The sequence below is a fragment of the Python bivittatus genome, unplaced genomic scaffold (assembly GCF_059951505.1).
Source record: "Python bivittatus isolate LINGU-HERP-01145 unplaced genomic scaffold, Pbiv_v1 ctg000410_np1212, whole genome shotgun sequence".
NCBI lineage: Eukaryota > Metazoa > Chordata > Lepidosauria > Squamata > Pythonidae > Python > Python bivittatus.
The window spans coordinates 9,153,945-9,173,870 of NW_028277067.1; the positions used below are offsets into that span (position 1 = coordinate 9,153,945).

Below are 19,926 nucleotides of genomic sequence, written 5' to 3' on the forward strand. Positions count from 1 at the left end.
CAAAATTAAGAAATCAATATTTTAAAGATAGTGCAGAACACATTTTTATTTAGTAATTGGTTAACATTTACCTGATACACTCAGTGGGAGGAGGTCCAAACCGTCTCTCCGCAGCTCTATTTTCAGGCTCTTTTGCATAACTGATTACATTCAAGCATGAGTGAAACTGCAGATAGCTTGTCTCTGCAAACAGCCTTCCTCTAATTGGTTTGTTCAGCATCAGCTGACGTCAGTTACATCAGGCTTGTGATTGGAGGAAGTCTGTTTGGGAGACAAGCTATTTCACTCGTGATTGGAGGCTAGCAATAGGAGGAAGCCTCTCTGCAGAAACAAAGTATGGGCAGTTTTGCAACTGCGCGATTCTCAGCTGACTTCCTTGAATAAGATGCCCTTCAATTTTTAGGGTAAGGATTTTAGAAAAAAGTATCATCTTATAGTCAGAAAAATACGGTGTGTGTGTGTGTGTGTGTGTGTGTGTGTGTGTGTGTATATATATATATATATATATATATATATATCTTTTCTGTTTCATGAGACTATCAGCTGTGACTCTGCAGTGCTTCCTCATGCTCCTCATTCCTCAAAACACCCTAGTGTTAATTTGGCTAAAACTGTGCTCTCAGGAGATGGAAGATGCTGGGGTGGGTGTTTAGACAGAGGGACAAGCTGTTTCATCTCTATTTCCTCTCTGCCAAGCAACAATACAACCAGGAAAAGCCCCACTTCTCACTCACCTGACCTCACCATCCTGCCCTCCTGCTTCCCTACATGGCTCCATGCCTCCCTTTCCCTTCAGATGAAACCCTTTTTTCAGCCTGCTCTGACTCCCATGCCTCTCCTTTCCTTCTCTGTCCATTCCTGGCATTGCAGCTAATTTTCCCAGTCTACAGAGCAAAATGCGTGTAGTCCTCCGTGTAGAGGTAGAGGCTGTGAAATTCCTCAAAGAAGAGCCACATCGGCTGGATGGCCTCTTCAAGCGGTGCAAGGCAGTGACTGACACCCTGACGGAAGTCCGGAAGTGAGTGATCCCTTTCTGAGTGAGAGGAAGCCCTATCATGTCTCTTGGGACCTGGTAGGCTGGGGTATCAGCATTCTCTTGGTCGTCTTGCAAATTAACTAAGACACATTTTAAGTGCTGTATTTCTGTCCCTTGTTTCTTCACTGGGGCCGGACGTGCTTACTTTGCAAATGGAAATACTGTACATTGGGCATGTCCAGCCCATTCTCTGGGCTGTGTAATTGGGAGACTTATTTTAAGACTTGCCTCTTGATCCCCAAGTCCCCCTTATCACTGGCTGGGGTTCTACTGCCATCATCAACCCAATTACCATTACACCCATGTTTGCTACTTCCTGATGGCCATAGCTTCTCTTGTTCTTGCCGATTCCAGACTCCAGTCATCATTCTGTTAATTCATGCATACATGCACGCAGATTCAGAAATGCCCCTTCAGGCAGACAAACCACAGTACATGAGAAGAACCATTTTTAATATGTGAGCTTCTTTCTAAAAACTCTGACCTGCTTTTAACTCTCCTGCCCTTTTCCTGGTAGGCAAGTAGATGAAGGTGTCTGGGATTCTTCCAGTAACCTTCTCAGCCAATCTCCAAAGAAGGTAGAGCTGGAAAGCGATTTCAGCAGAAGCTTGGATTTTGAGCTTCCCACTAGCCCTCCGACAAACCTCCACGACCTAACCGCTTCCACCGATAGCCTGGGCACAATCAGCTTTGGACAAAGCCAAGGACAGAGCCACACATCCAAAAGTAGCAATCCATCCCGGGGTTCAGAGATGGTTGCTGTGAAGCCCCAGACAGGCTCTGAGACTCCCAGCAAGAAAAGTATGGACAGATCAGTGTCTGTGGAGGTGAGAGCAATTTATATTCTTTGAGCACAAAAAAGAAGTGTTCTTGAATTTGCATGTGAACCCTTGGCAGCTGCTAGTCCTTGGAGTGATCCAGGGCCTGATCTGGATTTCCAGAACCAGCCCAAAATATTTGGATGTGTAAACGGAATGTAATTGGAGCTATTTGGAAGGCATCAGTTGAGAAAAGCTGTCCCAACAGAAAATGGTTTCCAGCCACTGCTAAAACTCTCCAACTTAGCCCCAACTCTCAATTTAGCCCCAAGTTCTTCTACCTCCTCTTCCTTATTATCATCTCCAGTCTGAGTTCATAGGTGCTTCCACATAGATTTTTACAGGAGAATTAGACAAATGTATCTTCCATTTGTAATCTCTATTTTTCATTGCTTCTTCCATCTAAAAATGCATTATTAAGAAACATAGAAAAATTATACATTGAATTCACAAAACTGGGACACCCAATATATAAGCCTACGTATTCCATATCTGTGTCTATATCCATATCTGTATCTGAATGTATAAACATACATATATATCAAAAGCATTGTATGTCAGAAACCTGGTGGACTTCAATGGCTCAGTAAAAAAATCTTTGTAAGGAAACTATTTTCCTCCACAGTTCCTATGGGTGGATCAAACAGCACTTTTTGCAGGCAACCTCCACCTCCCACCCCACCATCTTCATGGGAATTGTAATTTTTTTTCCCAGAATTAACTTCATATGCAATAAACAATAATGTAGCAATACATCATTCAGTAGACTTCACAATATGCAGCTCTATTTCAATCCATTCCCATCATGGATTGAAATGTGCCTGGCCATCATCATCATTGGCACATATGGAAAACATTGTCTGGACTCCTTATATGCACCTATAGTAAAATACACAATTCTTTGTAACAACTCAATGATTTTTTTTCCTCTTCTTCTTGAATAGCCATTTTGACCAGGATGATTTGGAATGTATAAGTAGAGAAAGGAGAGATTCTTAACTATTTCTCCAACTAAAATCTTCCCACCTCATATTGCTATGTCAGCAATTTTTCCCTGTGTAGATTTTCAAATGTAACAATGTCTTTAATTCCCTACCTAATGAGAGCACTTCCCAGTCCCCAGCTTGGTTCATAATAGACTACTCCCATCCTTAGAGCCCAAGATAAGTTTTCATTCCAATCAAACTGAAAATTTCTCCTTCTCTCACAAAAGCAGGACTGCAAACACTCTGTTAATATTGTTCCCTGGCAAGTAGGGAAGTATGCAAAAAACCCAACCCAATCACTATTAGAAATTTTACTGTCATAATCACAGTACAATATAAGTTGGGGGGGGAAAGCAATCATCTCAGTAGACAGAGATTGCCTTTGACCTTGCTGAATAGTAAGGATGGAGAGTTGAATTTTTCTTCCTCAGTCACTCCCTAAAAAAGACAGGGTTCTTCATTCACTGTCAGCCTTCCTATTTTCCCACCCACAAAGAGCCCCAGCACTTCTTGGAAATCCAGAATTCGTCTGTAGAATAAGCCACATAATATAGATTCCTGCTGTACTGTAGAGAAGCCACGTCATAGTTAATACAAGCCTACTTTACAGGCTGCAGAGCGAGACTGGGAGGAGAAGCGTGCAGCCTTGACACAATACAGTGCTAAAGATATTAACCGGCTGCTGGAAGAGACCCAAGCTGAGCTGATGAAAGCCATCCCTGATTTGGAGTTTGCAGCCAAGCACAAGCAGACTTCCAGCAGTGGTGGCAGTGGAAGTGTTGCCTCCACCCCAGAGCACAAGCCTACCAAACCCCAGCATGCACAAAAGACCACAACCAAAATGGACCCCAATGGTCGCCGGGGATCAGGTAAGACAGACACAAAATTGTATGCAGCTTGTAGGGAGAGGATCAAGCAGGACTGCGGCACACGATGAGAGGGTTTCACCTGTTCCTGCCTGGACTGCCGTCATAATGAAAATCACTCAACTGGAAGCATATTTGCCACAGGAGAGACAAAGCTCCCTAGCATCCTGCTCTGGTCCCAGTCTTGCTTTTCCCATATACCTACTATTGAAAAATAAATGGGTAAATAATTGTGTTATTTTATAATGGAAAGCAAATCACAACTGTGATAGATATAGTTAGATAAATGGATGATAGATACATGGATGGATGGATGGATGGATGGATGGATGGATGGATGGATGGATGGATAGATGATTGTTTTGAACAATTGCTGGTTTGTTTCCCTTTCATTTTAATGGCTTTTGTTTTGAGCCATTGTGTATGGATTGGTGAGAACCTTGGCCCAGGCACAGAAAGAATTTAAGAATAAACCAGGATATCACAATCTAACCATTTATTCTCAGATCCCACTAAGCCACTGTTGGAATCAATGACCCCAAAACAAACTCTTTTTTAGAGCTATGGTCTACTGTTGTAAATAGGCAATGGTTTGTTTATGTTCACACATCACAGCAGGGGTGTTATCCAAATTAGGCAACAACTGGTTCTAACAATATGTCATGTTAGCCAAGACAGTGAGAAATATCAAAATAGTTAATAATCAAAAAACTCTGTGTCTTTTAAAAAGCTGCATTATTTCAACCAGGTTAAAAAAACATGGCACATCATAACAGTAAAACTTGGTAATGCCATGACTCTTCACTGTTTCAAATAAGATTGACCTTTCTCATCACCTTGATATCACCAATTCAGGAATCTGGTGTAAAAATGTACCTGGAATAAAATTTAAACCCTTGAGAAATTCAGTGGACTACCAGAAAAAAAAAAAACCTCCATATAAAGAATTCCTTTTGAGGTGGATAGCATTTCTTGATAATGCTGTAAATGTTTTTTAAAAATAGTCACTTTTGAACTCCTATCCTAAATTCACTGGTCACATTTCTATATAGAATTAGGTTGATGTAACGCAATTTATGTACACATTAAAAAATCATCAATAGACCATTATAATGTATATCAACTTCTATTAAAAATGAAATTCTTTATTAGTTGCTTAAGTCCTAGTACTTTCAACAACAATTAGTGCAGCAAAGCCCCAAACTCCCACTTTTCCTGGCCTTCCTGGGCAAGCTGTGTGTCTGAGACCTTTTCAGGACTGCCACTTAGCCTGTTCATTTAACCCCTGATCTCTGTCCTTCCCACTCTGGACAAGTAGGGAAAAAATTGGTTTAGCTGCTCAAATATGTGAGAAGATCTCTTGAGCCAGACCTAACTGGTACACAAAAACCCTGCATCACAGTAAGTAAAAACCAACTATGGCATTGAAAGGAATCTTAAATATCTAAAGTAAAATTAGGTGAGGGTTGAAGCCTGGCAGTGGCCAAGGAAAGTATTTTGTTTCATCTTCTTTCTCTGGTCTGCCAACTTTCTATCTTCAAGGAATTCTTTAGTACAGGGGAATCTTCCAGTGTGGGACTGTTGTTGCCTGCTGTCTGATACACACCTGACCCTAGTGAAAATAAAGTCCAACAGTTCAAATTACATACGATGGTAAGTCACACATGGGTGTCTGCCAATTCTTGAGAGCATTTTAGGGGCTATGATAGGAAATACAGTGTAGAGCAACTGTAGAAAATTGAATTGAGGCTTATGCAGTAACAACACATTTACAAATATAGATCAGCATGTTTGAGGGCCTAACTTAAAACTTCTGTGGAAAAACTTGGTAAGTCCTTTGAGGAAGAGTTTACCTTCAACCAGTACTTTATTTACCAGAAACAGGGAAAAATAATTGCAGATTAAGTATGAGGAAAGTGTAGCCCTCTGCTGATTTGTCTCATGTTCTAGCATCATCCTTATGACACTGGCAGACTCATGTAATTTGTCAGAAAAGGAATCCCCATAATTGGTTTGGTGGTTTGGAGTTTTGGGGTAAGTTTTATTTTATTTTGGAGGTGGGGAACTGCATGTTCCTCTATCCCTTAAAAAAGCACATTTCACATTTTCATTTTTAAAAAATGGTCTGAAAGCTGACTAATCACTGGTCATGTTATATACCCTGCACAATTCATACTAATAACGCTATCTTTCTAGATGAGCTGACGGTGCCCAGATATCGTACAGAGAAACCCTCCAAATCTCCCCCTCCCCCCCCACCCCGGCGAAGCTTCCCATCTTCTCATGGGCTTACAACTACCCGCACAGGAGAGGTTATCGTCACCAGCAAAAAAGAATCCAGTTTCATGAAGGTACAAACCCCTTTTTCCCAATGAAGAGGTGTAGACCAGTGAGGCCAAAGAGGACCCTGTGGTTTAGCTTTTTCTTCTCCCTCCATTCACAATTTTTCCTTTTGTTTTTATGATACTAGAAAGCTGAATCAGAAGAGCTGGAGACCCAAAAGCCACAAGTGAAACTGAGGAGGACCGTGTCAGAGGTCGCCAGACCTGCTTCAACACCTCCCATCATTGCTTCTGCCATCAAAGATGACGATGAGGAGGATAGGATCATTGCTGAACTTGAGGTAGGATGGGAAGGGCATTAGACTAAAAGCAAGGTATGAAGTTCTACAGTTTTGCAAGGAAAAGATTTTAGAACTTCAACAAATTTACAGAAAAATCTCACCACAGTGGAAATTTGCCCAGGAGAGATTCATTGTGCTGATTACTTTATGGCTGAACATCAGCAAATATATATCCTTCACCTAAATATAGTCTGATTGCTAGGGATTGTACTCCTTGACTGCTGAATTTTTCATCAGCTAGAAGACTCCCAAAATCTTCATACTTTGGAACAAGCTGATAACATTCTCTACTAAGCAATTATTTGGTTGCTATGATTTTTTTATTTATTTATTTTTTTATTTATTTATTTATTTATTTATTTATTTATTTATTTATTTATTTATTTAAGTTGCTGTTGTAGCAATCTTTGACAAGTGCTTATTGGATCTGCCTATTTTTGTGTCACCAGGCAATAAGAATTGAACAGTTAGGGCCAGCTAACCACATGTAGCATACTAATGTGTGGTCTGGTTTGCACATTAACCCATATTCTCTTTAACCACAGTTTATTGATTTGAAATATAGACACAGAAGGGGAAGGAGAATTTATCCCTTCTCCACGTGTTGTTTTTTATGTTCCAAATTGGCCCCTCCAAAGTTTCTCTTCTGCAGTTTCAAATATATCTTTACTCTTACAATTACTTTTTTAAAGGTTGCTGTCAGGTATCTCAACTAAGCTTCATTAATACATTTCACCAGATAGATTTATAAGTACTCACAGAGCACTCACGGACATATTGCTTGTACTGATACATTTCACCACTGACAATACCTTGTAAAACATTGTATTGTTTTGTTGTGACATTATTATACAATAAGTCAGACTTTGTCAGCCTGATGCCCTTCAGGTGTGTTGCTCTTCAACTCCCCCATGGCCAGTGACTGTGTAGGATTGGAGATTATAAGACTGGATTTCCAACACATCTGGAGAACATCAGGTTAGGAAAGGCTGCAGTAAAGAGTTTGTGCTGATCAAGCAATGACTGCCTTGCTGATTTTTCCATTGATGTCTAGGGAAAGCCAGTTTATGTATTAATATAGCTTACTATATAACCCAGGAAAATTACTGATAACTCCAATAATATTTGTTTAAAACTCAGTTTTATGCAAGACCTCTGAATTGGCTTGAGAATGCCTCCCAACAAGCACTGTATAGATTTTTATATATTTCTATATTGTCAATGTAAAAATTTATAAAACATTTTTATGGAACTCAGATTTATTTATATATTACTATATCATATTAAACTAACAAAAAATTGCACACATGTAACTGTCATAAAATTATTTAAAGATAAAATTTAAAAAGTGATGGGGAGAAGGTCTGGAAAATATATCATAAACTCTAAAAAATTATCGAACTACTTGAAAGTCCCCTTTTTTCCCCTTTTTGACAAAAAAAATGACTAATCCAGATACTGACATACAGGACATATCAGAAATCCATTACTGCAAATCAGATATTCTATAATAATTCATTTGGCCATCCAATATATAAGTAGTTCAGGAGGAATCAAAATGCCACCATTTATTTTCAGAGTTTTGAGTTAGCCAACTATCTTTTCCAATTTGAAGACTAAAATAAGACATCATAATTTATTACACTGTGGGGCCATACAACTTAAAAGTTGCAGTCCTCAAATTTTCCCCAATTTCATAGGTTTAATTGTAGTCAATTTCTTAAAGTGAAAGAGCAGAGGGTGATGCTAACCTACAGTTGGTACCTCATATCCTATAGAAAAAACCCTGTCTTATAATTTATTGGTAGAACTATACAATGCGATAGAACTATACAATTCAGAATAACATTTTAAAGATTGTTGCTCTAGAGTCTGATATTAATCAGAAACAAACATACTATATTATGGTGGTGCATTATTTGTTTTTAAGCTAAAACTCAATAGCTTACTGGATTTCTCCCCCTTTCCCAGTAGCAGTACTTGATACAATGTAATAATTCTATTTCAGAAGCATGAAGCTTACTGTGACCATATTTAGCAAAATCTATAGATCTACAATATTTAGGAGATATATATGATGGATTAGTGGTTATTTAACTTCTTCTTCTAGGGATTTAATTATCCATTGCTTCTTTTTATAGAAATATATGCAAAAATACAGAGTTGAACAAATACTTCTCCAGGATCCAGTACAGTGGCATAACTAAGTCCCGATACAAAACATCCCACAGTATCTTCTGTATCATCTGCTTAATAAAATCTTTACCATTCAATAGAGATGCGTTCATGGAGGGACCACTTAAGAGATGTATCTAAATTGTTGTCAGATAAGTCTATTCACCTCACAGAAACATGGTCTGAAATAGTTATGCATCTGTCATATGCAAAGAATGAGATATCAGGAAATAATCTACACCCCACCCCACCCCCACCCCCAAAAAAGGCAAAACCAAGTTCAGTGCCAAGAAGGAACAAAGGTGTAATTATGTTGGAAAGAATGTTTAAAAATCAAATATCTATTAAGTTATGTTCACATAAGTGATCCTACAGATTACAAATTAAACAGTGTAATTTGGGTGAAGGATATTACATTGCACAAAGGAATTTATTTGTAAGAATTATAAGATCCAAGATTTATAAGATCTAAGATTTGTTTCAGGTGCCCCCAGTTATTATATGATCGACTGACTTGGAATACTACATTGAACATGGAGATAATGTACAGTAGTATAATACAGATCAGCTTGAATTAAACCTGAGTCTAAAAGCAGAATGTAGAGAAATAGTACCATTTTGTGGGCATCCGAATAATAGGATATACCCTGTTTAGATAATTCTGAATATTATTTTTTAAAATATTAGGTGGCCAGCATATCAGCAAGAGGTACAGAACTGGAAATGAAGCTTTTCTACAGTTTGGGGTCGGGGGTGAGAACATGTGTGAATCTTCTGTAGCTACATGTGACCATGCCACTAGTTGCTCATTTGGCAGTGTATATCACTGTGATGCATTGTTTACATGGTGCTTTTGCAGAATAATGACAAAATTCAGGCTTTCGTGGCATAATATTTGACACTCAAGGAACAAGAAGAGAGCTGGAAAAGGATACATCAGGGAAATTTACCTTCAGCTCAGTTCTGTGAACTACTGAAATTTAAGTAAAAGCAAAAACTAAGAGATTGTGTCAAATCTTAGGTGATTTTTTAAAAAAATGTTAGAAATAATCATAGTAGGTAGATCTTCAGTGGATCTTAGTAGAGATGAATCAGGGGATTTTTCCATGTACAGAAATAGTGTATCTTCTGAATGCAAGATATGGGGTCAGATAAAGGAACACGTTTATCTCTATTTCCTGCCTGTGAGTTTTCTAGAAGCATCTAACTTTATTTCAGAGAGGCCATCTGTAGCAATACTTGGTGAAACTAATAATGCTGATCCATTAATAATCATAATGGTCTTATTATACTGCAGATCCATTAATAATATTAATGGTTTTTGGAAGAGTTTTAGAAATAATGAACCTCATTATTGGATGTAAATAAGTACAGAATTGCCAAAAGTATAGATTTGTTGGGAATTAAAAGGGGCCCTGAGATAAAGTTTTTGTCATGTCTATCCAAACACTTATTTTTAGATCAATATAGTCTTTACTGGATCTTACAAGACCATTGTAAGAATTTAGGCCTAAACCTAAGAAGATTTCAGCTACAGATTGGAGAAACAAGTTTCAAGAATTGTTATTCCCCAACTTTCATAACATAAAAAAGATATGTGCTATTTTTTATTGTTGTATTCCTGTTTCTATGGGTCATGTATAAATGTGCTTTAGATTCAAGTAGGAGTCCTCATAATTTCATTACATATCTTGTAAAGTCTGACCACAGATAGACTTTAAATAGCTACATCGAAATAGATGAAATAGATGGTGCAGCTGAGATTCTTGGTTCTCAAGTTTGGAGTTCTCTTCTTCAAAGCTCTGTTTTAGGCATAATTTATAGTGTTCTTCCTTGAGCCAGAATTAGCAATCCTCAGTATTTTGCTTTCTGTATGTAAAAAACAACCACCTTCCATGTTCTGACTTCCTCAGGTATTTCAGAGAAGCTCTTCATTTATTCCTAAGTTTCGTTGCGACCAACCTGTGCCAGCCACAGACACGTGGCCCAATGGGGCCACCATAGCCACCAAAGGATGGAAGGTAACAGCCGTTGTTCAGACGGATTACAATTCCTTTCTTCTCTTCTTCTGACTGGCTACCCACTCTTTAACAGGAGTCCAATTCCTTGTCTACAGCCTTTATTAATTCAGCTTCCTCTTTCTTTCTCTACATTAATCAACTAATGGCTTTCACCCTATTTCATCACCCAACTGACACAAACTGGTGTGGATTGTGTTGATACAAAACTGGGGACCCAGTGGGTACTAACTGCATTGGGCTGTTACAGGGGGACAGAAACTACTGGGAGAACTGGACGAGTGGAATTTGTCATATTTGTTCCTTATTAGTGAAGTGTATCTCACTCTTTTGTACTGAATTGCATTTTCCATGCTCTTATAAATAAAAAAGATAATTCTGACCAAAGTCACACCATTTAGGCTAAGACCAGGTACTCATTCCCACACCTGCTAGTGCATTTATTCTGAACTGGGAAATGCTACAACCTCAACTATTGTCATGTTAGTTATGACTTGACGACTTATTTTATTATCTTTGGAAATCAAATTATTATTATTATTGTTATTGGTATTGGTATTATAGTTTTAGAAATAATGAACCCCCCTTACTGAGTACAAATTAAAAAAAAAATAGTGATTTCTATTCATATCCATCAGTCCTGAAAATATTGGGTTTAAGAAATGCCATCCCCTCCTCTTGCATGGGGACTTAAGTTCCAAACCCGTCTGAGATACTACTGATAAAACGATGTGGGGGTAAATTGGACAGTGGGTTTCATTGGTATTCAGGGAACCTTCATTTGGGATTGGAAAATATATTTTCCCTGGATCCCACTGACTATGGCCATGATAGATTTATCTCTCAGCTGTTATATGTGATTTGACTTATATGAGTTATCTATTCAAAAGTTAATTTTTTGGGCTGCAGCTGATGTCTGTTTAGGTGAAGCTGAGCCTGGATTGCATGGACAAATCAATGCAAGGTGGGCAACTGACAGTACAGTGGACTCTGTGGGAGCTGTAGTCTGCAGAAAAGAATAAAGATTATTCCCTGTGACTAGTCTCTCTAAAATATCATCACTAAAAATATGTCATGGCTTCAGGGGGAGCCATGATGTAAAACTTACATATATGCGTCATGAAGTATGTAATTTGTTATTACGTATTTTTCAGCAGCAGAAAGGAGGTTTGCAAGGGTCTTGTTTTATTTGCTTGCTTATCTTGGGTTAAATTCTGAACTCACTGTCTTCCACTGATGTTAATGGGAGCCTCCAACTGCAGCAGTAGAATGATTCTTAGGGTCTTCAGGGGACTGTGGGGTGGAAAGAGCTGAACATTCTTCCTTCTGTCATGTAGTTTCAGTTCTGAGTCCCACCCCTTCCCCCAGGCATTATTTAAATTTACAATGAACATGTGAAGTTTTTCAGTCATAACATTAATAACACAACTCATCTGGTCCTGAGTTTAACCACTCAGATGTGAGAATCAGGTATTAAACCAAGCTGGGAAAAAAGGGTCAATCCTGACCAGATGACTACCTTACTTAGATACTACCTTACTCTTCTTGTTGTATTTTGGAGTAAGTAGACATGAGAGGGGAGAAAAAGCAGCACTATTCTCTTTGAGAGAATTGATTAATATTGCAGAACAACAACCCAGAGTGGCCAAAATCTGAATACTGATGGTCCAAATACTTCTGTCAGTGATGGACAGTAAAGAAGAACTTTAAAATAGGGAACAAGAAGCCTTTACAGAAGAAATGAATTCCATGTTGCACTGTGGATCTTACGGTGAGATGTAATCCATTTCAGAAAACCTGGAAAATATCTCAGTTAAATGTGTCTACTCTGATGCTTGTCCTATGAAACTGGAAAATGAATATATTGAAAGTCAGGATGGATTATTTGTCTTTCTTTCCTGCTGTCAATTTCTTGTTTCTGCCATTGAGAAACAGGAATATGAGTCTAAGGATAAATTAAGGCCTGTTCCTTATGTGGGCAGTTGGATATTATCAGAATATGGAGATGCAATCCCAAATTGAAAATCCTTTATTTATTATAAATCTTTTTCTGCAGCATATACACACACATGATTTGTTTAATGAGTTAATATAATAATACTACCTTTAGTACCAAATTGTTTCCAATAATGCATAATTGGAGTAATTCATACTTAGTTTCTGAATTCTGATGCAGAATTTGACTGCCATTCCAGTTCTCAATATAGAATTGTAATTGGCAAGTATCTTGCAAATTCTAGTCATTTGTGGCCCGGCTAAACTATAGCGGTATTTTAACCCTGATAGCACTTGCCCAGCTTGCTAATTTTCTTCCTTAACTTGGATTAAAAAAAAACAACAACTTCCATTCTCAAGACTCGAGCTAAAGACTTCGTGGTTCTTTGTCACTTTCCTACAATTCCATAGCAAATATCAAAGATGGTGAACCTCCAGTCCATATGGTGAATCTGGGATGCGAATCCCCTCCACCTGGTCTTCAGGTCCTCATGTGTAGCTTCTTTCCCTGCAACATTGGAGAAATATTGCTTAAAGATGTTGATACCACTTTGAAGTAGTGCTTTCCTAGGGCTTTTGCCACCCCTCCTCTTTCCCAAAAGAAAAGACCCAAAGGTTAGTAAAGCCAACTCTCAGAAGAATGGCATAACCTGGTGGGCATACAAGCAATGACTTCAAAATACTCAGGACACCTTAAAGTGGCTTCTGTTCAACCAGAATTCAGCTGGTTGTTGTCAATGAGTTTTGCTTTGGGAAAGTTACCCTTTGAGATTTAGCTTCATCTAATATACATTATCTACTTCCCCTCCAACCCCCACCTCTGGTGTATATTAATCTTCTCCTAACTAGGGGCCTTCCAGATACATTGGACTTCAGTTGGGGAAAGCTGGTCTCGTTCATATTTTCATTATCTGATTTCCATTAAAAATATAGTTAATTTTCTAACCATCTGATGTTTTTCCTGTAAGTTATAAGATAATTACATGTTTTTCATTGATTGGCAGACTATGAGGCTGTCCTTCTCACACAGACCTTGTAGACTGGTGGCATTGCTATAGCACATTTTGAATGTGCCAAATGTGCTGCCTCATGGGTCCAATCTTCACTAGGTCTTATGGGGAAAATATATTTAAGATGATACCTAGAATGTGCCTCTTATCTTAAATACATTATTCCTAGAGACTACAGTTGACTGAAGCTTTCCAGCACCTCCCCCACTTTGGTGGGAGGATGAGTTTTCTCTGCTTATTTAAGGGGTTTACATAACAGTCCAAAAATGTGTGCAGTTTGATAATCACATAAGTGAGATTTCCCTGGGAAGCTAACTTGTGATCTGGACCAAATTAAATGCGGTAAAGAGCTGAATCATCCCCTGCTGTTGTTGTTGTTTTCCCTTTGGACCTATTTTTAACAGCTTTTGGGCAGATATTCCCAAGGACTAGGGAGTGAAACACAACTTCTTGGTTCAGCTCCATCAAGTTCCTCCCAATAATAATTTTACACAGTCCCCTATCTCTATATCCTTTCACCTTCCTTTGCCCCCTCCAGTTATGGAACTTTTAAAATATTCTGCAAAAACAAAACAAAACAAAACAAAACACCTTAACTGTCTTAAAATTTACATTCAAGCATATTAAATAGATTAAATGAAGTTTATATACACATCTGTTTAATTTTTCATAATTTAGTATAATGATAACACTGAAGTTCTCATGGAATAGAGTTCCCCTTCTGATAGGTGCTTCATCTTCTGAGGATTCTTAAGATATCTTGGAACTGAGAATGAAAGGCCAACTTCTTGTGGGGGACCCTAATTCTGCATCTCTCCTTCCCATAATTTTTATTAGGAGAAAAATGTATCTTCATCTTACACACCAGGGAAAATCCATTGCTAGGGAAACACTTCCAACCACACATCTGCCATGAATGGGTTATTTAATACATCACCTACTGATTAAATTGGTCATTTCAAATTGCAGTCATAGATTTGTTGGCAGACACTAAGATACAGATTTAAATTCCAAGTGAGAAAATTGTGAAAAACCAACACCAAAACAATGATACAGTATTGAAACTGGAAGTACAAACACATACACAAGGAAGAGTGTTTATTTTCTGCCTCTGGATTTTTGTTACAGTTACAAATGGAATAGAGATTTCAGCGGCTTGGCAGGTTTGGATACTGTAGGACAGGGTTCCTCAACCTTGGCAACTTTAAGATGGGTGGACTTCAACTTCCAAGGCTGGCTGGGGAATTTTGGGAGTTGAAGTCTACCTGTCTTAAAGTTGCCAAGGTTGAGGTACCCTGCTGTAGAACACTCCTAAGAACCAAATGGGAAGGTCCCCACCCATGTTAGACTATGCTTTCTTTTATAATAAAGAAAAAAGCATGTCTAGGTTATCTTCATACTCTTCTCTTACTGTATTCTTATTTGTCTTACACCTGCTCACCTAAAGCTGAGGAAAAAATATCTGGCTTGAACAAAATGGCTGCTGAAAATTCCAAGTCCTTAATTGATAGTACATTGTAATGATCCTTTGCCCTTTCCTCTTACCCTTTCTCTTTTGGAAGGATGATACAATAGAAAGTCCTGTTTTGCTGTATTTTCTGTTGACCCAATCAATGTGCTGGCCCCCCCTTTCTTTCATTCTTTCTTTTATTGGAAGATTGAGGACTGTGGAGGTAGCATTGTAACCCTCATGCTGCATGTTCTACTAATAGGCTGCTCTACTACCAGCCTTCCTATAGCTAGGATAAACTTCAGTGTCCCATGAGCCCATGCACCACACTCAGGTAAGCTTGCAAGTTATAAAGCAGGAGGGAATGGCCCAAGGAACTGCTGGATCTCAAGGAATGAGACTACCATAGAGCCTTTTCTCACTTGCACCAAATCATGGCATACACATACCCTAGCAAGTTTTTTTTCCCCAGCCCTTTATCAGATAAACCTCCTTCTCTTTCAAATTCAAGAAATTTCATCCCTGAACACTCCTAGAACTCCCCCCAAACACAGACATCTTTATGGAAGAAAATAATCTTAGGAGGGGAGGAATTTGAAGCCTAGCCTGAAGTTGCAGAAATTCAGTCTATGCTGGAGTAACTACATGGACAAAGTTTTCAAAGCCATTTTTTAAAGGGATTCTGTGCAGGGAGGACAATGGGACAAGGTGAAGTAGCCATTTAGAGATTTGAATGCTATGAAAAACAGTAATGGGAGATATGACTCTCATAAGGGGGCCTGTCTGGGGAATATCTCTACACTGTTATTTGTTTATGAGAGCTGTTCCTACATCCTGTTATTAAACTTCCTGTTAATTAGTGAGAAAAGGAACACTAAGTAGACCCTCTATTTTTGGACAGGTGCCCTGTGATTTTTTTTTTTAAAAAAGCTCAGAAATATGCTTTTAAGGCTACAGTCTTATACTTATTTCCCCTGGGTATAACTCTGCAGGACATTTTTCTGAGCAGACCTGTACATGATTGCACTGGAATCAAGCAGTAGTTTATAAGAGAGTTGAATAGGCCACAATAGAGACATCATGGCCTGTGATGCTTGCATGCATTTCTTTCTCCTCCTTGATTCTATCCCTGTTTTTCTGTGATTTAAAAAAAAGAGTTTGATAAGTTTTGAAACACTAAGGAAAAATGGAGAAGAAAGTAGTGGGCTGTGAGAGGCAAGAGTGAGCAGGGTAGCTTGTCAGCTAAAAAAAAAAATCATCTATTGGTCATATCAGAGATAACAACAGTTCATGATACTTGTTGCCTCAAAACACCATTATATCACAGGGGAGAGCAATTTCAAATAGAAACCAGGCATAGAAAGGAACTGCTGAGGACTTTTCTTGCAAAGTTCTTCTTCCCCAATCTGGGCAACTTCCAGATGTATAGACTTAACTTCCCTGGTCAGTATGGAAAGGGTTGGGGAAGGCTACCTTGGGTTGTTTTTCTGTCTCTGCTCCTCAGTCATTCCCAGTATGGGAGCTTATTTCGTAGAAAAACAGCAGTGTGGGAAGATGATAAAAAATTAATTAACACCACAGTATACTTTTTCATTTGAAATTACCATATGTGTGTTACTTTTTAGGAGTTTGGATATGACTTGTGGTGAGAGATATTGGTCTGCCATTACCTATTCTCACATTTTAGACCAAGTTTCCAAGTCCCCAGAATACACATATCTAAGACAAAAGAATGGTCTATGTTGACAAATCGTCAATCCAGCTACACTATTAAAATATTAATAGATTATTAAACAGTTAAGTTTCCTGGTTTGCTCACTGCTTAAATATTCCTGCCTCAATAATTCTTGTATAAATTTTTCCTAAGAGTCAGGACTCTCAGGACCACCATATGGTAATAACTCCCATTTCCCTCACATTATTCTTTCCGTGTGGGTGTCCAACTTGCCATTTCCTGAATCTAAGCCACAAGCAGGCTTGGAGTTATGCAGTCCTTGGACTCATTATTACTGAAGCACTGAGGGGCAGTTGGGACTTTGGATGGATTACAGATGAAATGAAAAAGAAACAAAAGGCCTTGCTGGGAGAGCTGAGCAACAATGAAAAGAAACTGAAATATTTGTTTCGCTCATCATTTGGTCTGTGTAATAAGACCATCATATATTCATTCTCTGCCTGCAGAACAGAAAGTTGGGGTGGGGTGGCTCTACCAGAGTCTACGACTGGTATTTTTATGTAATTGATTAGGGGAATGGGAGGTATAGTACATGGAACGTCAAAACATCTCTGGAGGATAAACTTGTTCAACTGGAAGGCAATATCATTGTGGTTGTGAATGCTGGGGTCAACCAAACAAGGAATCTACAGACATTTGCTAAAGGGGCTGGGGTCCATACATGAGACAAACAGCTGTGTCATCCTATCAAATGTCATACTTGGTGATAAGACTTTTTCTTCATCCACAGAAGAAGGTGAAGTACTCATGGGGTTGGATAACAAACATGGCACTACAGAACTAGAAAGCAAAGAAGACAGAACACAGAAGAGATACTTACAATTTTGAGAAACCATAATGAAGATTGCAAACAGATGCTTAGAGGTAACCAGGCTGATGTTTCGAATAGTATTTTCCCTTACAAAATCTACAATCCCTTGGGAACGAAATAGCCACTGAATATGAGAAATGGTTTAGGCAGCAATACCAGGATCCTACAGAAGAGGATGAGATATTTTAAGAGAAGATCAGTAAAGGAATCTGGATGAGAAATAAAAGGTGTGTGCTACTGTTGATGTCATGACTATAAGAACCCAAGACATTTGGAAAGACACTTGCCAAAAACTGGACATCCTAGAAGAGACCATCAATGACTTAGAAAGAACTATCAGTGTAATTAGCTGCCAGGCATCTACTGACCTAATATTTCTGGACAGCTAAAATCCAAAGATTAAAAAACAGAGAAGGAAAGGTAGGCATGAATGTGCCCAGATGTGGCATTACTGGTTACAGGGATGTGAAGTCAGAATGCCAAGCTCAAAATAGTACAGTGCAAATCACAGCCCACCTAACTCTTCTCCAACCAGCTCCAAGCCTCCTTTGCTATCCAAGCCTCAGATTCTGTTGAACAGGTTCATTTTTTTGATGTTCCTCTTGATCTTCCTTTTGATTCTTCCTGAAAGTGTCATCTACTGTCTGTCCTCTCAAGATTTCATTTGTTTTCAAGAGAAAAGGTGTGAAACCACCAGTTGCTGGGACTCTGTAAAGTGGGACTTCAGTTCAGTCTCACTGAAAAGTTAAATGAAGCACTTTTCATTTCCTTATCTGTTCTTTCTTTTTATAAAATAGTTTTCATGTTTTTTAAAATGATTGCTATCTGTTTCTTTAGTACTGTTGTTACTACCACTTTCTGCTTCCTGTTTGTACTAACTTTTTCTCACCACCATCAAATCTATCTCTGAAATGCATTAAGGACGGTTTCTTCATAGAAATCAAAGGGGTTTTCTTGCATTTCACTTTAGACAAATCTGAATTACAAACTTAAACCATTTCGCACATGCCTGGTTGTTCAGCTGTTGTGGTTCACTCTCAACCATGGAACATAGAGTTCTGCAAAAGTTTTCTTGAATCTCTAATGCAGAATTCTTAGCAACCCATGACCACCACCAGAAAATCTCTAAGAGCCTGGGATTATACGAAGAGGTCAGGCAATGAAAGTAGTTTTGGATGAGTTTAAATGTATAATGCTATTGTCCCTTTAAGAAATACCCCAATTTGTCCATCTGCTCATTGGTGTCTTCCTCTTTCCAACTCCTCCAGCTGATAGCTATACAGTATATGTTTATCTATTTCTTTTCACTAATAGATTGGCAGAAGGGAGATGTGCTGCATGGAAATAGAGGATAGATTTGTATTTATTGTATTTCTCCTTCCAAATCCCCAGAGAAGGGTTAGGTTTGTGGACCAACTCAAAATCTTTTCCCTTTAGCCATGGAGCAAAATGTGATCAAAATTGGCTTGGCTTTGTTAATTAAAGCAAAGTCTGTAAATTTGTTTTAGGAGTAAAACTTGAACATTTTCTGAATTCACTCAGTTCTAAATGTAGCAGAGAATACAAACTTCAGCGTGCGCCATTGTAGAGAGAGAGATAAAAATGAATTATTCACTTACTTTGCAAGATTAGGAAGCTTTATGAACTTCTTACATTTCTTACAAAAGTTTTGAATGATGAGAACATTTTGAAATTTGAAGTGGCAAGATATAATTCCCACAAGATGCCACACCAAATAATGTTCAGACTTTGGGGATAAGAGTAAGTCTCTTCATTCCTTCAATTTCTGAAATTCAGTGGTGAATACCTGTTCTTATGGGGCCAACCAGCATGGAATTGTACATGTATTAGCTACTCTGTTAGGTTTTAAGTTCTCTTCCACCTGCTTTGAAAAGGGCTGGGAAGGTATGTGGAGTTCTAATTTGGAAGGCTTGAACTACTGAAGGAATCAGCAGGCTATGTAATAAAATGAAAGCTTGACAATGTCAGACTAGATGAATTTTTAAAAATAAATAAAAGGTTGCCTTCCGCCCGTGTTCTTTCCCCTCCTTCCCTTTGGAAAGAGCAAATTTTTGTTATATGAGAGAGCCTTTTTGTATAAGCTTGAAGCCTCTCATTTGTTCATAGTACTTCAGGTCCAGACATTGGCAATGTTACATTTCCGTGAGGCCACAAATGCTTACAGTTTACTTTGTCCTCTCTTTAAAAAGAAATCTTCTCCACCCATTTTTCTGCCACCTTATCTGCACATTGGGAAAACAGGCAGTATGTTTATTGCAGAGAAGGTTAAGTTTCTCATGAGTTTTTAGGTCAGCAGTAGTAAAGATCCCATCTTCTGTACTCTACATTTAAAAGCAAAACTGTATGAAGCTGGAGAAAAGAAGGAAGCTGGAAGCAGCGAAG

At 38.4% G+C, this 19,926-nt stretch overlaps 1 protein-coding gene across 1 annotated transcript in view; it reads left to right on the top strand.

Moving 5' to 3' along the window:
* SRCIN1 (SRC kinase signaling inhibitor 1) overlaps positions 1-19,926 on the top strand; it is a 237,664-nt gene that overhangs the window by 203,932 nt on the left and 13,806 nt on the right. The window contains exons 15-20 of the mRNA XM_088143286.1: positions 871-1,018; positions 1,554-1,863; positions 3,451-3,709; positions 5,903-6,057; positions 6,177-6,329; positions 10,418-10,525. Coding sequence (XP_087999412.1) covers positions 871-1,018; positions 1,554-1,863; positions 3,451-3,709; positions 5,903-6,057; positions 6,177-6,329; positions 10,418-10,525 — 1,133 coding nt within the window. The remainder of the gene's footprint in view (positions 1-870; positions 1,019-1,553; positions 1,864-3,450; positions 3,710-5,902; positions 6,058-6,176; positions 6,330-10,417; positions 10,526-19,926) is intronic.